We start from the raw sequence: 19,287 nt of genomic DNA, 5'->3' as shown, positions 1-19,287 counted from the left end.
ATCAGAAGAACTCCTATTCCACATCATCAAACTGAAATTTACGGATATTGAAAACAAAGTGACCTTTTTTTTTGAAACCCCTAATGTTCCTGACACCATTACACAGTTTAGTGACTCGTGGTAATTACAAAGTACCTGGTATTTTCACTCCAAGATGCTCTATTTTGCAGAAATCCCTAGTTGGCCTTGTTGCATTCTGTGAATTTAAATTATACTAGGGACTTATCTCAGGCCCTTTCACAATATTTACTTCCCCGGCCCCACCTCTATCTAATATACTCTCCATCTTCTGGTGGATCATTAATAGATCTCTATTCTTCTCAGCATTTGGACCAGGTTATGTTTTTTAGTTATGACTTTCTAAGACACATTTTCTGCTCGTTTGCCTCGCTTTTCTCACTTGCAAAAATAGACTCCGTGTCCCCCAATCAGCCTCGTTATAGTGCATCTCTTCTGCAGTTGACGAGGCAAGCAGCAAACCTTTGATGAAACACTCTCAAAGTTTCCTTTTACAAAATATGCTGATTGCTTGAGTGCAAATATCCTTCTATGATAACCTCAGTTGTGACATGTGGAGACATAATGATGTTGATCCTCATCCTTACCTTCAATGAGCTTCTGAGATCCTTTATTCTAACGTGTATCCTTTTATTTTCCCTGCCATTTCCATTTTCTCCTTCCTAGATCTATCTTTATTCCCATATTTGTCTCCTTGGATATCCATTCTCCTGTTATTGTTGAAAGCAAACAGGGGCTATGACAATTGTCACAAAAGGAGATATCTATCTGTACCCATCTAGAAAGGATACAGATATCTCTTGTGACTTAACAGCCCATTTGTTTGCACATTGCTTTATCAATTTGTGATATTGCTCCATAAGCATAACAGACCATGCACTCATGGCAATTGGATCCCCAGTGATTTAAAGGGCGAACTTGTTTGCCTACCAATCCTGCTTGGTGTCTGTAGACCGTTATCTGTCTCTTCTCTTCTTTCCCTTTTGCTCTCGGCATTAATATAACTTTTCCTTGACTCCATCTTCCAGGAGCGCCGATTTGATCGGTGCCTACCTATCCTCGGCAGTAACCGCAGCGTGACCATGTCGGCCCATTAGCCTTCTGGTCTTGTCTTCTTCTTTGGTTCCCCTCCATCTGTTGATCCTCTTGATTCTATCCACAAAGGATAGTTATCTCTTTTGCCTTTGTTTCATCATTTCTCTCTCTAATTCTTCACGTGAATATCATACATTCCCATAGCTGTGATTCCCTGTCTGTTACATATATCTATCGGCCTGGTTGGACCAGTCTCCTGCGCTTCTCCCGGCCCGATAGCTTGAGCGCCCAGGGCTCGAACCATTTTAAAGAACCATTCTGTCTTGAGTCGCTGTACAGCTTCTCTGGCGATTTTCTGACAGGATGAGAGCCTACGATTCATCCACTATGGCAAACAGTCCCCGTTCTTCTGATGGAGCTGCTACTGGCAATGGCTCTCCGGACACGAAGCTGACTGCGTTCTCTCCTGAGGACGTGAGACCCAAGGCTCGCGTAGATTCCGCCATCTGCATCCCGCAGGATGCTGGTGGAATCAGTGGGTTTTCTCCTGGGTATGTACGAAGAGCTGCACTTGCTTCGCTATGAGGGCCAAATTTAACTAGACTCCCTAGCTCTGGAGCCGACCCTTTTGTCGTTCCTACCAGCCAACCTCGTCATGCTCACCTGTCTCCTACAGCATTGAGCTTTCGGCCTGTTGGAGTCACTGGCACTTTGACAGATATCGGCATCAAACGTCCCATATCCTCCGTAGGCTATGGGGTGAGCTATTTAACTGCTTGTTCCGAGCCGGATTCTCAAGCGGTTGGTAATGGCAATAGCCTGTATTCCGAGAAGACTTTCTCTGGCTTTGGGCCTATTGGCAAGTCTGCTCTTAACAAGGACGGTTCCTACCTCTTTTCATTCAACTTTGAACAACTCGATTACGAACACCGCAGCCGTGCCTTCGTCATCGAGGAGGTCCCAAGGAATCTATCTCATCTGACCTTGGCAGGTTTTTTTAGCGTAAGTTTTGTTATCATATTTATTTCATATTTTTCTTTTCTTTGCTTACTCAATTTGGTGATGCTGATATACCTAGCGTCGTGAGTTTGGAACTATCAAAGGGCCCCTTCTTTCGGAACTTAGTTCGAAGGGTAAGATCTACGTCGCATTTACCGACAGCCGTGAGGCAAAGAATGCGATAGAGAAGGTCCAAGTTTTACACCCAGATTGGCGTATCATTCCTCTCACTGCTCGGGAATACGCACAGCAGTCGACAACTTCCGATGTCGACCAGGTCTCCGACTTCGAAGGCCAAATCTGTGTTTCTGTGTATTACGATAGCCGAGACCCTAGCATCGATCAGCGGGCAATTCTATCGTGCATGAAAGGGTTAACTGAAAGTTTCGGTGACGTAAAGACATTCAAGGCTCTTCCTGTAGAGCAAAACAATGTCAGTGAATTTGAAGTCGAGTTTTTCGACACGCGTGATGCCGAAAATGCTGTGGCCACACTCAACGGAGCCACTGTCGAGGTCAGTCAAGAAGACCTTGTTTGCTTTCCTTCACTGAAGTTGACTTTAATTCCAAGGACTGTATTCTTGAGATCAAACTGCATAAACCGGACGTGGAAGACCCATCCAGTGACTTTTTCCATGAACCTTGTTCATCCAAAGATGTCTCTCCTCGTAGAGATTCCCGTCACGTCGTTACATCTGGATCCTCTGGACGAGACAGTCCCCGTTTGGAATTGAGTCCAACTGGCCGTTCTACCATACCTCGAGGTGAGCGTGCAGGGCTTATGGACTGGATGCTCAGTTCCCCGTCGCGACCCGTATTTCCACCTCATCAAGAATACAATCGCTTCACTGATACACGTTTCAAAACACAGAATTTTGTCGATGTGGAACGTATTCGCCGCGGTCTTGACGTCCGCACAACGGTTCGAGCCTTATACCTAGACCGCATCAGAGATCACATACTAACTACGCCGATTAGATCATGCTTCGTAACATCCCAAACAAAATCGATCAGGTACGTTCACTATGAGAAATATCATGTCCGGATGTACTGAACAATCCAGTCCATGTTGAAAGAGATTGTGGATGAGACGAGCTTTGGAAAATATGATTTTATGTATCTCCGGATTGGTATGGACAGTCACTATCTTTGATATGGAAAGATCTCTGGACCTCTGACATTTGTCTCGCAGATTTTGCCAACAACTGCAAGTTCGTACCATGCATCCTACCGACAGTAGTCGAATTTCTATTTACCCAGCGTTTCGATTTAGTGTCGGTTATGCATTCATCAATTTCGAAGATGTAAGTGTCGGCTCTGATACGTAGCAGACCTTTGCTAACCTTCATGTAGCCTATTGATATAATCGATGTGAGTTTCCTTAATGATTTATCTAAGAATGTAACACTGAAGGAGATTAGTTTGTCAAAGCCCGAGCTGGCCGCACTTGGTATGAACGCTCCGTCTCCAATCTGCACATTTCCCATGGTTGACTCTGTTGGACAGGAATTGTTTTAATAGCGACAAAGTTGCAGAAATATCATATGCGAGTCAGTGATAGTTCTTGTGATATCCAACGAGTCGGCTCTAATTTGTATATGTAGCCATCCAAGGAAAAGATTGTCTTGTGCAGAAGTTCCGGAACAGCTCTGTGATGCTTGAAGATCCGTCATTCCGTCCTAAGGTAATGAGATGTTGGTTTAACACTGTTATGGTGCAGGCTACTAATGCCTATAGATATTCCACACTGGCACCGGTCCTCTCGCTGGGACTGAAGATCGCTTTCCAGGTCCAGACAATCTTTCTAAGATGCGGCGAAGCGTGGAAAATGCGGAGCATGTTGGTATGTATTTACAGAAATCATTGAAAGAAACAAAAGACAAGAACAAAGCGCATCAGGACTCATAATTTGTTAGGTCTATTCGCCCCACGTGTGAATCGTGACGAGCAGCGACGTCGTCACTCGCCGTTTGGTCGTGGAAGGATGCCTCCGGACCGCCTCCTTTGCATTAGAGAGACTTCTTACCGGCGTCCAAGTGTGCTGGGTTCTGGCTCCGCGCCTGACTTTAGACCGCCATGGTATGATACGCAGCGTTCTCCACGTGGCCCGAGAACTTCTTGAAATTTCGAGTCCGAAGTCCCGCTTCGAGCTGTACGATTTTGCTCGGAAGGTTAATCAGGTTGGGTGACATCTCGAATGTTACATCTCGTTATATTAGAGGGCAGAGATCTATTTGACAATTTTCCAAAGCCCTTCTACGCCTTCATTGGCTTCGGTATTGTGTTTCAGTTGGAGTCCAGCGGCAGAGGTCACTCAGTACATTTCTTGTCAGTCCAAATATGTTCCTCTGGTCTTCCAATGGCTGTGCATTTGAGAAAATCTTTCGTATGGGACAATACCTGTACTAATATCATGTCAACGGGTGGAGTGTCTTTCTATTGGTTTCTGATTGATGGTGTGTGCACAATGTATGTACCTTGTGGAAATCAAAACTGAAAAAGGAGTAAGTTGACTTTATTTTCTGGTTTTTCTGAATGGACCGGTAATAGACATCAAAGTAGAAGGAATACGTAAGCGGACAATTTGGCATTATTCGGCCAAATGTTGTTTTTCATTATTTTAACAAGGGGAGATATGGCAGCCCTTCTGTGATAGATACAGATAGATCAATCAGCATAGCCAGCCAGCCCAGGCCCTTCCTCCTCCAATCCACAATATAGCATCCTTAGGGTAATAATATCAGCCTTCTCTTTAGAAAAGGAAATCGCCCTTAAGAGTAGTGCTACTAATACTCCTACCCTACCCTCTTATTGCTCCTCCTTCTTATGTTTTGGTCAAGGGATATTATTTATAGATTCAGTACAATAAATAGATAAAAGAAGAATAGATCTATTCTACCTTCTCTTCTGTCCCCTGTCTATCCTATGCCTAAGATCCTCTATTATGGGCTTAATTTGTTGTGATTCTACTATAATGGCTTGAACTTTTTTTTTTGGAAACAATAAGATATTATTATATACCTCCTATAACTGTCTTATAACTATCTTGCCCTAATAAGGAATAAGGGTGATGAGACTAAGTAGTATTAGTACAGAGTAAATGGTAGTTTTGAACTGGCTTATAATAATCATGGTCAACAGTTTCGTTATTCTTATTAAGGATAGATCAGATAGGTAGAATAGCAAAAACTCAAGGATCTTTGTTATTAATAACTTATTACTTGCCTTATAACAAATATGCATAAGAGAAGCAATATTGGAAGTACACCTGGGCAATTTATACCTAGGTAGTTAGTGGTGTGCGGGCTGTGGCAATAATAATTAATAATCTTAATAATGAATGAGCGCAGAAAAGTTAGCCTTCGGAACGCGGACTGCTGAAGCTACTCCGTACAAGTGCAGCCTCCTGTCATGCTCTTTAGACGGCCAATATATGTGCATGAATAGGCCCAAATAATTCTGAAATGGACTTTTCTCAGATTCGGGATGTGTATTCCATGGTACACCTGATCTTTCATCGCAACAAAAACCAGCATGGGAAATCAAAATGGTGGAAATGGCTTTCTATGCTACGACGCTCGGTTTTGAAATTGTTGTTAGCTGAAACCGGGCAGAAGGAGAAAACAAGCTTAGCGGGTTATCTGCATGCTAATCTCATTCCGAGATGTTACATGTAGGTGTTCATGCTGAATTCTTTGGCCTTCTGGCTGTTTCTCCTTGCGAACGTCTCACGTACTTGTTCATAAACATGGAGCTAAGATGATTTATTTATTAGTGCATTTTCGACCGTTGTTGCAGATGGCCAGTTTTCGACTCTTGGAACTGTACTCTTGGCAGTTTTGGCCCGCCTTGCAAAGGCGATAGGGTTTAAGGAGACTCCAAGTTCTTTGACTGAGAGAAAAATGGAAACCAACAGCAATAACCGAGTCGATACTGGCGAGCCTGTTTGCCGTGAAGACGAAGAATCAGAGTTTCCGATTGAGCCCAAGCCACAGAGAACAAGCCATGCGGACAGTCAAGGCAAAGAGAGTTCGCTTGAATTTACTGTTGCAGACGAAGTCATGCCAACCACCTCATCCAAGAGCTCGAAGAAGAAGCGACGACACAAGACAAATGTAATTGACGATCTTTTCAATACCCTTGTTTAACATCACGGGCTGCAAGAGACTACGTTCATGATGAATGAGACTGTCTATGATCTTCGCACTCTGATCAGAATATCGCTAGCGCTCAGCAATCTATCGACGACTCTGTTCAAATTATGGTGATCTAAAATAACCATGGCAGACTATACACCACTAGAACATTGACCACAAGGTGATGTAATAAAGCCCATGCCATGCTATAAAGAAGTTTAGGTGAGAATACTGTCCATACGAAAAGATGCGTTCTCAACAGTGTGCAAGCAGCCATCACTGATAAAAGACCGAAGCTGACATGGACTGTCAAAAGGACCACATGGTTTGCTGTAGCCTTCCATGTCCAACATGGTTGAACAAGATGAGTCGCAGATACCCACCAAAGAGGACCGGCCCAATTGCTCAAAAAGGTGAGAAGGCCAACCAGAAAGACGTTGTAACTGCTGACACCATTATAGGCGCTAGACAGGTCTATTGAAGAAATGGCGTTTGACCCGCCAAACGCAAAAAAGGCCATGTACTGGGCGAAGATCGAAGTGATGGTAGCTTCGATGCAACTTAAACGCATCGAAGCAAGGATCGATGTCTGTGCTCTGAAGAGTAGGAACAGCGGAATGTTGGTCGACCTTGACTGCGTCATAAGAAACAATGTCAAAGCTTCGTGAAAAAATCGGTTGTACGGCACTGTCCGGAAAGAATTGTCAATCTCTCTTCGCGTATCCGTCCAACTCCATCTTCCCGCACCTTTCTTTTTCGGGACCAGCTCTGTTGCCGTCCTATTGGTATATATGGAAATCACCACGAGGGAGAAAGTTCCGAGAAAAACAACTCTTGCCTGTAAGACAAGCGAAAAGGCGCCCCAAGTTCTCTCCAGGATCTCCAACATCCATGAATCGAGAAGCTCAGGGGAATCAGCTGCTGTGAAGGCTAGTTTGAAGGCAAATGCGAGGCTTGACACTATGATAGATAGCGAGCTCCATATCACTACCCGACAGAAATCATGAAAAGGTGAAATCCGGATCATGGTCCGGCAGATGTCGAGATATGTCAAGAGGATTAACGCCCATAGCAGCTTCTGATGAGAAGGAAGCCAGCCTTGAGCTATATCGGGTTCTCCCGCGAACTTTTGGCCTGTCTGATTCCAGCGTCTTATAATTCTGTTGATTATCGCCAATGTGAGTGCACCAGCGGTTGTCGATAACGTCGTGATAAAAGCATGATTCGTTCGGATTCTAAAATGGTCAGCATGGACTTAAAAAAATTCGAGGTTATCCTTCTTACGATCTCATGTAGAGATAGATTGTCCAGGCCGTCATAATCCAATACCAGAACTGTTGTTCCTCTTCCACATAGCTACTTGCGAACATCATGCAGCCATTACCGACCACAGCGACCATCAAGAACATTCCGGAAAACCCAGAATCTCGCAAGGGTTTGTAGGCCGCTAGAAGAGAAATCAAGACAGCGATACCGGCTGTTAACGAACCCAGATAGAGCCTTGGAATCTTGTAATTGCTGGCGGTGCTGCTCATGATCTTCTGAGCTTTACGCAACAATTGGAAGAGTGCAGACTCAATCTCGGACTGTGAGTCTCTGACGGTATCAGTCTCTTGCAAAAGATCATGTATTTCTGACCAAGCGCACTCCAGTTGTTCGATATCAGATTGAATAATATTTCTGCATTTTTCCAATGGCATTTTTGGATCAAACGCATGTCCCGGGAAAGTTGCTTTGACAACTTCAAGTATCTGCCTTGAATTCTCGAGGAGAATTTTGAGCCTATCCGAGTCTGGAGAGGCTAATATTAGCATCAGGATTCACACACCATGCTTTGATTGTATGACATGCTTGCGTGAGCACTGAGGTTACTTACCGGATTCCCATGTATTAAGCAGTTCCGGAATAAATACGCCTAGGTTATTGAGAGGAATGGGCACTCCCAACAGTCCTGCCAAGGTTGGTGTAATATCAGACTGTTCGACGGTGCGGTAATATTGATATTCATCGGAAGCTTCCACAGGACAATCATTATGGACCACCTTTTCTCGTAACTTTGGAGAAATAAATGTCAGAGCAGGTGAAGTCTCCCCAGCTGACGAACCGCCATGATTTCCAGCCTCATTCATTCCATGGTCGCCACATAGAACAAGTAATGTTGATTGAAGATGTTCTTGATGTTCCATTGCAGTATATATTTCTTTTATGATAGAGTCCATTTCATATTGTTTAGGAATCATATGCGAGCTTTGATACGAGTTAGTAAAGTGGTTCTCATGTACATTGAGTTTGGTCGTACCTCTTGGGTCCAGCTTTGTGACCAATATGGTCCAGGCCAAGATAATGCAAGACCATTACTGACCAGTCGTCATTCATGAGCTCTTCGGAAATATGGCGTGTCACATTATTGTCTACTTCGAAAAAGTCCTGGTATGGCAATGTTTAGTTTCTCTACAGGGAGTTCTCCGCTGGCCCTAAGTCCACTAACCGATACGAAGAAACTGGTTGTTCCATCGGCTCTATCAAACGTGTGAGGAAACAGCTTCAGCCATGTATCATCTCCGTACATAACAAGCCGTCCTTTTAGTCTCGCTTTGAATTGTGCCAGTATAGTATCTTGATAAGTGAGATCCGACATGCTCTCTGATTCAGCAAGATTGAGGATCACATCGGAAAAGGATGGCACTGAACCAGTTGTTATAGCCTTCACGCGAGGCATGGTGACTGTTGGAGAACTAGCATGAGCGGTAAAAGGCAATGCGGCGCCGGATCGAATCAAGCTTATATTAAGTCAGACAAGGCCTTTGGAGGGGAAACTCGGTGTTCTAGAAAGCGGTTACTGACTTCTGCGTATACAGAAACCCGGAGTTGTTTGAATACACAAAATCACTGACGTTCGTGTCAGTACAGGCCCCTAGTTCAAAGTCAATGCAGGTGCCATGATTGCCACCTACCTCCGCAATGCATCAACCACCATGAGTATGACCCTATCAAACACCGCTGGTGGTCCTTTTGACTCTCCAGGAGTAGCCATTCCCGAAAGAATTGGTTTATAAGGGAAATACCCGGAACAAAACACCACTAGGGCAATGGGTATTAAAGCGTTGGCGAGCAAAATCGCCAGCTTGGAGGCGGAGTGTGTCATTGTGCCAGTACAGCAGGTGTTCAGAAGTTATGGCATATCAGTATACGGACGACATAGCAGGCCATGTTGTGTATGAATACATATCCCCTTCACAATGCAATGGCCGGGCTGACTTGACGACAAGTAGACCATATCTCGCTAGGCGGTCAACGAATCTGCCGACTGTTGCGGAGTTGATCGCCAGGGGCATGCGGGAACCGAATTGACCGCCTGCCATATTTGAAGACGCCGAAAAAAGCTCTGAAGCCCGGGAAAATACTGCGTAATACTGTGCCTGGATGGATCTCTCTACGCGGCCAACATTTGCCAGCTAGCTTCGCCTCTAGCATTACTTTGTGGAAATAAAGGCTTTCAACTAGAGTGACAAAACGAATAGTAATTGGATGGTTGAGGGCTTCTTGGAATAATTGGCTTATTTCCTCATGAACCATTTGCAAATTCCTTGTTTTTAAACCCATACTCTTATTCAAACAGGCCGAGGTTGCTCCGACTGCCGATTCTAACATGTAATACGGCTGTCCTATTGATGAATTGGAATAACCTCGATAGGCAACGAGCTCGTGTTGTATTTGTACCGCCTGAAACCATTTTTCGAATGTACCTCAAGGGAATAAGACTTGCGAGGATTCCACACCATTTGTGCGATTCTCCAAAGCTTATTCCTGCATATACAGGGTCTGTCTACATTAGTAGACTTAGCCTGAACGCTCATCAAAGATGAGGATGGTGCGTCAAAGCCAGCGTGACTCGGCCACATGTCGAACGTTCCTATACTATCATCTGATCTGGCAGTGATGCGTGGCTTCGACTAAGAAACCGGGAACAACCTGTACTCTAGAGGCAGTCGAATTTGATATTGACGAAAACAGAAATTGGACCTTATTTCTTTCTGGTAGCCATTTTCGATCGGCGCGCAAGTTGTGGGAAAGTAATAGAAGAACGATTCTTCTTTCCACGCTTTCTAATACGGTTCGATTGTTTGGATTTGGCCGAGGGAGTAACGGTAGAGGCCGCTCCTCTGTCCATATCCATCTCTGCAAAAAAAAAGTTAGCTATGAAATTTCAAAATGATTATTGCACGGGATGACAGATAAATTATATTGTGAATAGAATGGGGATGAAGCTACTCACTTTCATCTGTGCTGGAATCTTTTGCGTTCACAGTAGTGTCATTTTCTGAAAGATAATCAGATACTTATTCTGTATATAATATACATAAAAAATACGCCAACGAAAGAAATATAAATACCTGTCACTGAAGTATCTATGTCCATACCGGCATTCTTCGTACTTTCTGGCCGTGGTTGGGAAGCCAATTGCTGTAATTTGGCAGCCAGTCTTTCCGTTCGTGCATCCGCGGCAGGCCCGAAGACTGTGCTGCGAAGTTTGGCGCTGTTGCGCTTCCGCACACTGGACCGAACGCTTTTGGCCATGGCAGGAAACCCAGAGCTATAGCTTTGAGGGTAAGAGATGGAATAACAATTACAGTAGATGTAGTGCTGAAAATACTTTTCAAGCCGCCTGCCAGAAAAAGAAAGGTGGCGGCGGCAAAGCTGTGCAGGATAACTGCAGGACCAACTAATGTTGCGGCAACTGTCTTATGTCATCATCCTCCCCAGATTCAGATTTGGGCTGTCGCTCATCAGCGCGCTCTTCGGCATTGGAGAGCATTTTATGAAGTCTGGCTTGAAATTCCTCATGAGGTTTCTTCAGTGAATATAGCTATGCAATGTCTCCATGCCGAACCCAACAGAGGGAAACTGTCGTGAGATTGCTGTCTTGACCAGAGCTGCGCTTCTGCAATTTGAGCTCTTCATTTCCCTTTGACCGTTTCCAAAATGACATCTACAGGGCAGCCCGCTGAGCTCCAGAGCGTGATCGCGCTAGTGAAGACGTTGACTAACGCTCAGCTCAAAGATATTTTGAGGAGCGAGGGTCTTACTGTGTCAGGTGTCAAACTCTCGCTTCAGTTGCGCATCATTGACTGTTCGTGAAGGCCATACTCGTGCTGCTTTTCCTGTCCTGAACACTTCATCGTTCAACATGAACTCGCTGACATTTGGATGACTCGTAACGAGACAGATCTCGAGAGACTCTATCAAGGAGGCCAGATAGATCGTTATGATCGTCTCAAGAAGTTCATCTATTCTTTAACTCATCGCTCGATGCCCAATACCCCAACTACGTACTCCGGCCATCAATATCACCCTCAACCTGCTCCACACTCTGCAACTGTGCAGAACAGGCCATCTTTGGGGTCGACAATGCCCTCTCAGCCTTTTTCAACGGGTAGGAATTCCGAAAAGCATGATCAGTCATTCTGGATGAATTGCTTACTGGGTTCTAGGACGGCTCACATTCAAAGACAGCCCATTTTACACAATTCTAGAACCTCTTACTTCGACAGTCGAATGCAAAGGTGCAGTGCCTTGGCATACCTAATGGATCATTGCTGACATAGGGTAGTGCGTGAGCACACGAGAGACACTGTGGAGTTAAAAGTCGTTCTTAACGCCAATGTCGCTGCGAGACTTCAGTCAGATCCAAATCTTCGCGTAATGGTTTACTGCGCGGCTGATAATGGCCTAAATCAGTTTACCAAATCCGATATCGCCTTTCCTCATCAAGTTGAACTGAAGGCAAATCTTGATGAGGTGAAGGCTAATCTGAGGGGACTCAAGAATAAGCCTGGGTCCACGAGGCCAGCGGATATAACGAACTATATTCGCAAGAAGCCAGGGTATCCAAACCATGTTGTCATGACATATGCTCTCACACAGAAGGTAGGTACTATTTTTCGTCTCCGGTGACGAATATGTTATGCCATCTTATTGACATTATCATTAACGGGAATAATAGAAATTCTTCGTGCTTGTCAATCTCGTTCAGCGACATACAGTCGAGGAGTTAGTAGCTGAGCTAAAAGCAAGAAAGACCATCTCCAAGGAGCAGGTGTTACGAGAAAGTACGCTCCAGCTCGCTTTACCATGCAAAGGCCAAGAGACACTGACGCTTTCAAGTGAGAAGTAGGGCTGACGATGCGGACATCGTCGCCACGTCCAGTGTTATGTCATTGAAGTGTCCCCTATCGACTCTTCGGATCGAGGTTCCTTGTCGATCCGTGGTCTGTACGCATAACCAGTGCTTTGATGCTTCGTCCTTTCTTCAGTTGCAAGAACAAGCACCAACTTGGACATGCCCTGTGTGTAGCAAGGCTACGAGTTTCGAATCTCTGCAAATCGATCAGTAAGACGACTTCCTGTCGACGTGTCATGGTCCTGGCTAACTGCGCAGGTATGTGGATGAGATACTTCGGTCTACATCCCCCGAAGTAGAACAAGTCACTATTGAACCAAACGGCGATTGGTACACCACCAAGAATGGAGACCGTTCGAGAACAGATGATGTTGCTACGAATGCAGACGACGATGACCTAATAGAGATTAGAAAGTCAGATAGACCGTATTTCAAACAGGAACGGTCCTTCGAATATAATGTGCTCCAACGGACGCCATTATCACACGGACCTTCGGGAGGTTCATCCGCTACTCGTCAATCGAGCGGCAAAAGACCCGCCCCCGAAGTCATAGATCTCACGGGAAGTGATGACGAGGAGACTCCATCTAGACCCACAAAACGACAAGCCTTCGACGTTTCCGACAGGTTTCTTTCACAGCGTGCATCTCAGAACTCCTTTGGCGGAAACTCAAATAGTGCAAGTCTCAATTTTTCCGGCAACGATAGTTCTCAATCTCCAGGACAGGCGGCTCCTTACTACGACACGTGATCACATTCCGTCCTTCAATGTCTCAATCGCATAGTATCTAGGGTACTCGGCGTTCGCTGTTTGGCACTATCATCTTCGGTGGATATTCAGGCATCGGCTTTCTATTTGCATTATGGGGATATCTCTAAGAATGATATTGGACATGGGACATGACCCTCAATTCCTAGTCTGCAAATTTTCACGAATTGCCGCTCTGCTTAAGGACCTTGGTCTTAATTAATCTCGTCGAACGATACACAATGCAATCGAGGTCCACTAATGACTACCACGACTTTTTCCTCGTATGCATAATAATGCCTCTGTAGAAATAGATGAGCCGCTAGTAGATGACATCAAACACGGACGGAAGTTGGAACAATAATAAGTGCGCCAGCCGGAGTAATGAGGCTCGCGACCCACTTGGTCGGAAACGAATGTGGGCGTACTGCATGCAACTAAGCTACCTCCGTGCCTAGGTATCACCTATCAGTTGTACAGAGTACCCCAGCAGACGGTGCGGCGTGCTGCACCTGGCAAGAAGCTGATCTGAGAGTACCGACTTGAGGCATCAATAATTACCACTCTGCTACAAATTCATTCATTGTAATGCGAAATCCTTCATCCTAGCTTTCCCAGGCACCTCGCGATATCTTCTTTAAATGTCTTTCGACACGCCTGTTCCGCCGTACAATGCATCAGACCCTCATGCGCGATTCCTTAGTGCGTCATGCCTCGATTTACTCCTGATAGAGCTCGTGCCGATGGCCGAAAGGCTAGCAGAGGAACTTTCGACTCCCGGTGAGAAAATGGAGGAAGAGGAGCTGCGGGAGGCGACGTTCTACCGTCTAGAGTCGCTGGGGTATAGAGTGGGACAGGGACTCGCAGAAAGGTAAGAAGACTGTTCACTGCACTTTGGGATAACTTCCATTCGATGTTCGAAAGGCTGATATTGGATTGTATGTGACCGTCATTGAAAGATTCTCTCGAGATCGACCCCGCTTTTCAGACAACCTCGACGTCATTAAGTTCCTTTGCAAAGACCTCTGGACGATATTATTTAGAAAGCAGGTCGATAATTTGAAAACAAATCACAGGGTGAGACTGGGCTAGCGGAACAATGTGTTTTTTTTTTGGAATTCACTTATGCGAAAGCTGGAGAGTGCCCTGTCAAATCAATGTACACAAGGCTAATGTATCTCTCCTTTGCTTTAGGGTGTCTACGTGCTGACGGACAATTCATTTCGACCTTTCACGAGGATGAGCATGGCGGTAAGAAGCGAGGCAGTTGCAAGAGCACAAGCGGTGAGCGATCCCTAGATCATTTTCAAAACGCTCCGAAGTCTGATTCAAGTAGTTCTTGTGGTTCCCATGCGGTGTCATCCGTGGAGGTCTGGCAAACCTGGGCATCAATGCTACAGTACAAGCTGAGACATCTGATCTGCCGGGAGCGACGTTTCAAATAAAGACAATTCAGGCAAAGCCTTGATTTCAGTCAAGACTCAAAATGCAGCATGCATAATGAGAGCCTGCTGGCAAAGAAATTGCACGAATAAACGCAATTTCTCAACTCATCTGTTATTCTTTCTTTACACCATAGCGAGGCTCGGCCCTGGCCTCATAGTCAGCAACTTACGGAACTGTTCCCATTCAATAAGCAACTATGACGAGGTAATCTCATCCCTTATGACTTAAAACAGGCATCTTTATCATGTGAACAAGCTTAATCGAACCGACTCCTTTTTTTTTCACGTCTAAGTTCTCTCACGTATTAGAGCCTATCTTCCCGGAAGGCCGAATTAGCAGGGATCTTCTAGTTCCGTTGATCGAACGAGGTATTCCAGTTACAGACGGTCTAATAAGACGACCTTGGTGCAGAGATAGTTACCGGAAAGGTTGGGCAAGGCCGAAGGGAAGATAGAAGGTGGGAAAGGTTTTACTTTGGCGGGGGGTTCTTGACAAAGTCGACGCCCTTGTCAATATTTCCTTTGAGGCCCTTGATGGCTGTTTCAAGCAACTTCTTCTCCTGCTCGGTGACGTTTTCGAGAATGTTGATGGCTTTCTCAGCACCGCCAACCTGTACCATTAAGTTAGCAAACCATCCTCGCATTAACCATGGAATTCTGTTCAATTACCCCTAGCTCCACCGGCACCGAGAAGAAATCCACGCCTGTCGCCTTGGCGATGGCATCACCCCCAGGAACGCCTGGCAGATAGATGAAGGTAGGTTCGACAATGCCCTTGTCGCCTTTAAAGGCTTTGATGACACTTTCGGCAAATCTGCACATGCACAGTTAGCTCGTTGTACTAGGCTAAGTGAACAAAAAAAAACACACCTGAAGCCAGCAAATGCCATGGACAGAGTTGCGGAACCAGCGCCATCCTTGGCTTTGACTACCTCATCGCCGCCATACTGGACGCCTGTTCATCGTTAGCGAGGTGATTTAATGGTCTGCCTGTCTTGGTAACTAACGGTTGACAAGGGCATCGTATTTGTCTGCCGGGATTTGCAAAGCTGGCTTGGCTTGACTGAAGAGTGGGACGATCGTGTCTCCCGAATGTCCACCTACGACTGGGACGTTGACCTGGGATGGATCCTTCAGGCCACTGTATTCCTGGACAAAGGTCTCGGCGCGAACGACATCTAATGTAGTGACTCCGAAGAGACGCTTGGGGTCAAACACACCAGCGGTCTTGAGGACTTCAGCAGCGATAGGAACGGTTGAGTTGACCGGGTTAGAGATGATGAGGACGAATGCCTTCGGGCTGGTCTCTGCAATACCCTTGACCAACGTCTGGACGATTCCTGCGTTGACCTTGAAAAGATCATCGCGGGTCATTCCCGGCTTACCTATTCAATGATCGTCAGAACGGAAGAACGAGCAATGGGGGATTTGTGAGACGAACGGGGAATGCCGGCAGGAATGATGACCACATCAGCACCGGTGAGCGCTTTCTTCAGACCGTCATCATTTGGCAGGTAGCCCGAGACTTTCTATTTAATAGTGAGCCAGATGCCCTGCATTTTAAGAAGGGAAAAAGAAAGAAACAGTCAGCACATACGGCGATCGAAGAGATGTGGGAGAGGTCAGTAGCAACACCAGGGGTGTTGACGACATCGTAAAGAGCGAGCTCATCGACGAGAGGGCTAGCTTTCAGGAGAAGCGAAAGAGGCTAGAAATGGGAAGACTGTCAGAAAGTTCCACTCAAAGCAGCGCAGAAGGAGGCTGTCATAGGACAAAGCATACCTGGCCAATGCCACCTGAAGCTCCGAGAACAACTATCCAATCATTTAGCATGAACTAGCTGACATTGAGCCAAAAGACTCGGATTCATCAACATACCTGCTTTCACCATGGCGAAGAAGGATGATAGCAGCTATGGGTGTGCTGGCTTCTCGACTCGAGTTAATCCTCAATCCAACACGCGTAGACACTGCAGGAGCAAAGTTGGTCTCTTGCAACCTGCTAGTAAATGGATACCCACAGGGAGCAGACTCACAATTCGATTGATTCTACGATGCAATGGGGAGGGAAGAAGGTACAGGATGTTGATGAAAAGACAGAAGATATGCGTTGTATTCAAAGGTTGGACAAGAGGATCAATGCGGGAGAGAGAGGGTAATCAAGGAGCCGGAGGGGTAGGAGCAATCTGAAAGATGTGGGGTGAGGGGTTGGTTGGTTTAGTTCGGAATGGCAGCGGCAGGAGGTCTGGAAATCTGGACCGTGCCTTACCGACGGGCCGACGGAGTATGTTGGAACAAAGGAATTGTTTCTAGACTTCCAGTAATGGCGCTGCCACCGGACGGTATTGGCTGGGGAAGATCTTAGTGTTGTTGGGCCCTGATAATTTTTCGTCTCCCAGCAACTTCCTTTCGGAAAATGATCTGCTTTCGCGAGAAAAGCACCTAGTATCGGGAAAAGGCGGGTGCAGCAAGAGCATGACGGAAAGCTAGGGAGAGTCCTCTCCTGAATATCTTCGTTTGGTCCATTATTATTCTGGCGGACTCCTAAGCATATGCCAGGTGTTCGGACATAGGCGACACCATTCTCACAGTGGGGAGTTAGATGGAAAATTTATACATTATTTTCATTCCAATCCTAACATCTGTGTAACGCTCTATTGCCGCCTGCCATGGAAGGTCGTTTTCATTGTCCTTTGTGAAAAGATCCTGATTTTCCTGTTCTTTTTTTTTCTCAACATCGGCGTCTGTAACCACCAAAAAAGCATCCCATATGACGGGGGTAGAGACAACACCAGACGTCTCTCCACACTGCAACGTTCGAAAGTATCGCAGGAAGTTTCAAAATGCTCATGGTAGGTGACACCGGGAACCCATCTTCGAAAATGCCCGCCAGAAATTTCACGACGATCCCTTCTGGGCGGCCTGCCTGGCCTTCGCGCCCCGCAACTTCGGTGTAGGGGCATCCTTCTTCGGGCGTTGCGACAGGCGAATGGCACTGGCACGAGCAACAGCCACTTCACGGAGGTCTGCACGGTATCCGGTCTTCGCCGTCTTGTAAGCAACGCTCTTGTAGATCCTGCATAATTCCCTCGTGGTCAGCACCAAAATGCAGATACATTCTTTCGTACTCTCTTCACTGTCTATCCTTCAATCTCTTAGCAAGGAAATCTGTGCTTACTTGCGGTTGGAGGCATTGGGGCCCCATGTCACAGTTTGAATATTCTTTGCAGGACGCTGCGCGTTGCCGGCAGTCTTGGAGAGCAAAACGACGCCGCCCTTATCCGTGGGCTGCAAGCTAATGGCCTACAGTGTAGGAAGCCCAGTTAAAAGCTGACGCAGCTGTTTATAAGACCCCAGAAACTCATACCTTGCTGTTGGCATAACCGGCATACTATCGAAGCACGAGTTATCAGTCATTTGAAGTAATGTAAGTGATTCGAGCGGTGTTCCGATTTATTACCTTGCGCGAGTGCAGATTGACCGGGTTCAGAGGATCACGGGAGAATTGAGCACCACCACCCGTCTTGCGCTTGACCAGGAAGGCATTCTGAGAGCCTAGAGAGATAAATTCTAGTCAGCACACTTCCAATCGCTCGGATAACCATCCAGGCTTTAGATGGATGTAATCCATTGTCTTTTGGCGAATTCCACATACGGGTAACCTCCCAGATCAGATCACTGGAAACGTTAGGTCTTTCAGCGGCCATTTTGGAGATGCCTTGTCCTGCGGTCACGACAAAGAAAGGATAATAAATGAATAAGAACTGTCCTTAAACGGGCAGTATCATACGTCCCTCGGGATAATTGTGTGCACAAGTACCCAGAACACCCGGAGCTGGCAGCTCTGTGGACACTCGCTAAGTAGTCTGCTTTAGGACTAGCCGGAAATACCGATGTTATCTGCAATAATCTGCCGGCCGGGTGGTGATTGCAGCTGTGGGGCCGACTAAAATTCCAGGCTAAATTTCATGCCTAATATTTATGGCCTCAATGCTAGGATGACGTTACACTACTCAGCCTGCCATGCTCTTCAGCACACTGCCGCTTTGTTGTGGCAGGCTTCTGGCTGATCAGCTCTGATTACTCTCTCTATGCTTCTCTAGAATGGCATGAATTATTCCGGTGATAGAACTGCTCGGATTCAGCCGTGTGTTATAAGCTGGCGCCTGGGCGACTGTCACTATACCTTCTCTCGAGGGGCTGAAGCACATCCAATTCAGATATCATGATCTACCTTCTCTACTCTCTTACTTTCTTTGTCTTGGTCTGCGGTACTGGTATGATATGTTTACCCTCTTATACCTTAGGAAACTGAAAACTAATCGTATCTCTTAAAGCACTCTACCTCACCAGGTCCCGATGGCTTCCGCTCCTTCCCGTCCCCGACTATCTCTATGATCGCCTGCCTTCAAGTTTTACTGGTGATATCGAAGCTGGATTTACTTCATCGGACTTTGATCTAGCTGCCAACGTGGCTGAAGGTGATTCCAGAGCGGGGTTGGATCCGAGAGCAAAACGCGAAATTCGAAAAATCATGAGAAGTCGAGGTGTTGACTTCGATGAGGCTCGCCGCCTATATACAGAACAGCGGTTCGCAAAAAACAACATCGGTCCAGACGGTCGACCAAGAGATCCCAAGTTTGTTTCGTTCTCCTAAATCGCTCCTTCAGTCACGCTCGTTTGATTTCCTTCCGGTCGAGTCTTCGTAAAGACAGTTGCATCAGAAT

At 46.1% G+C, this 19,287-nt stretch overlaps 9 protein-coding genes across 9 annotated transcripts; 5 read left to right on the top strand and 4 right to left on the bottom strand.

Moving 5' to 3' along the window:
• Nucleotides 1–1,416: 1,416 nt before the first annotated feature.
• Nucleotides 1,417–4,173, top strand: VTN77DRAFT_8634 (uncharacterized protein; the record flags this gene model as incomplete). The annotated part of the gene is made up of 14 exons (XM_069425153.1): nt 1,417–1,604; nt 1,665–2,055; nt 2,132–2,566; nt 2,623–2,973; nt 3,030–3,065; nt 3,115–3,181; nt 3,244–3,262; nt 3,325–3,355; nt 3,405–3,422; nt 3,473–3,501; nt 3,558–3,601; nt 3,656–3,735; nt 3,789–3,894; nt 3,968–4,173. The coding sequence occupies 14 exons, from the start codon at nt 1,417–1,419 to the stop codon at nt 4,171–4,173; spliced, it is 2,001 nt and encodes a 666-aa protein (XP_069274516.1).
• A 1,342-nt stretch (nt 4,174–5,515) lies between these two features.
• Nucleotides 5,516–6,199, top strand: VTN77DRAFT_8633 (uncharacterized protein; the record flags this gene model as incomplete). Its single annotated transcript, XM_069425152.1, has 2 exons — nt 5,516–5,724; nt 5,827–6,199. The coding sequence occupies 2 exons, from the start codon at nt 5,516–5,518 to the stop codon at nt 6,197–6,199; spliced, it is 582 nt and encodes a 193-aa protein (XP_069274515.1).
• A 1,268-nt stretch (nt 6,200–7,467) lies between these two features.
• Nucleotides 7,468–9,164, bottom strand: VTN77DRAFT_8632 (uncharacterized protein; the record flags this gene model as incomplete). Its single annotated transcript, XM_069425151.1, has 6 exons — nt 7,468–7,979; nt 8,064–8,434; nt 8,487–8,614; nt 8,676–8,967; nt 9,032–9,076; nt 9,142–9,164. The coding sequence occupies 6 exons, from the start codon at nt 9,162–9,164 to the stop codon at nt 7,468–7,470; spliced, it is 1,371 nt and encodes a 456-aa protein (XP_069274514.1).
• Nucleotides 9,165–10,211: 1,047 nt separating this feature from the next.
• Nucleotides 10,212–10,765, bottom strand: VTN77DRAFT_8631 (uncharacterized protein; the record flags this gene model as incomplete). Its single annotated transcript, XM_069425150.1, has 3 exons — nt 10,212–10,366; nt 10,464–10,508; nt 10,582–10,765. The coding sequence occupies 3 exons, from the start codon at nt 10,763–10,765 to the stop codon at nt 10,212–10,214; spliced, it is 384 nt and encodes a 127-aa protein (XP_069274513.1).
• Nucleotides 10,766–11,170: 405 nt separating this feature from the next.
• VTN77DRAFT_8630 (uncharacterized protein) lies at nt 11,171–13,119 on the top strand (the record flags this gene model as incomplete). The annotated part of the gene is made up of 7 exons (XM_069425149.1): nt 11,171–11,318; nt 11,415–11,621; nt 11,680–11,751; nt 11,799–12,115; nt 12,192–12,297; nt 12,353–12,578; nt 12,627–13,119. The coding sequence occupies 7 exons, from the start codon at nt 11,171–11,173 to the stop codon at nt 13,117–13,119; spliced, it is 1,569 nt and encodes a 522-aa protein (XP_069274512.1).
• A 638-nt stretch (nt 13,120–13,757) lies between these two features.
• On the top strand, nt 13,758–14,584 carry VTN77DRAFT_8629 (uncharacterized protein; the record flags this gene model as incomplete). The annotated part of the gene is made up of 4 exons (XM_069425147.1): nt 13,758–13,987; nt 14,076–14,193; nt 14,311–14,400; nt 14,453–14,584. The coding sequence occupies 4 exons, from the start codon at nt 13,758–13,760 to the stop codon at nt 14,582–14,584; spliced, it is 570 nt and encodes a 189-aa protein (XP_069274511.1).
• Nucleotides 14,585–15,031: 447 nt separating this feature from the next.
• VTN77DRAFT_8628 (uncharacterized protein) lies at nt 15,032–16,452 on the bottom strand (the record flags this gene model as incomplete). Its single annotated transcript, XM_069425146.1, has 8 exons — nt 15,032–15,172; nt 15,231–15,375; nt 15,432–15,516; nt 15,569–15,946; nt 16,003–16,090; nt 16,159–16,269; nt 16,344–16,375; nt 16,440–16,452. The coding sequence occupies 8 exons, from the start codon at nt 16,450–16,452 to the stop codon at nt 15,032–15,034; spliced, it is 993 nt and encodes a 330-aa protein (XP_069274510.1).
• Nucleotides 16,453–17,458: 1,006 nt separating this feature from the next.
• On the bottom strand, nt 17,459–18,267 carry VTN77DRAFT_8627 (uncharacterized protein; the record flags this gene model as incomplete). Its single annotated transcript, XM_069425145.1, has 5 exons — nt 17,459–17,636; nt 17,739–17,863; nt 17,928–17,951; nt 18,021–18,115; nt 18,216–18,267. The coding sequence occupies 5 exons, from the start codon at nt 18,265–18,267 to the stop codon at nt 17,459–17,461; spliced, it is 474 nt and encodes a 157-aa protein (XP_069274509.1).
• Nucleotides 18,268–18,785: 518 nt separating this feature from the next.
• On the top strand, nt 18,786–19,217 carry VTN77DRAFT_8626 (uncharacterized protein; the record flags this gene model as incomplete). Its single annotated transcript, XM_069425144.1, has 2 exons — nt 18,786–18,837; nt 18,898–19,217. The coding sequence occupies 2 exons, from the start codon at nt 18,786–18,788 to the stop codon at nt 19,215–19,217; spliced, it is 372 nt and encodes a 123-aa protein (XP_069274508.1).
• Between the last annotated feature and the right edge of the window lie 70 nt (nt 19,218–19,287).

Source organism: Rasamsonia byssochlamydoides (genome assembly GCF_041956645.1).
Source record: "Rasamsonia byssochlamydoides strain NRRL 3658 unplaced genomic scaffold VTN77scaffold_75, whole genome shotgun sequence".
Lineage (NCBI taxonomy): Eukaryota > Fungi > Ascomycota > Eurotiomycetes > Eurotiales > Trichocomaceae > Rasamsonia > Rasamsonia byssochlamydoides.
The sequence above is the reverse complement of the archived record's forward strand: the minus strand, read 5'-3'. Positions and strand labels throughout refer to the sequence as shown.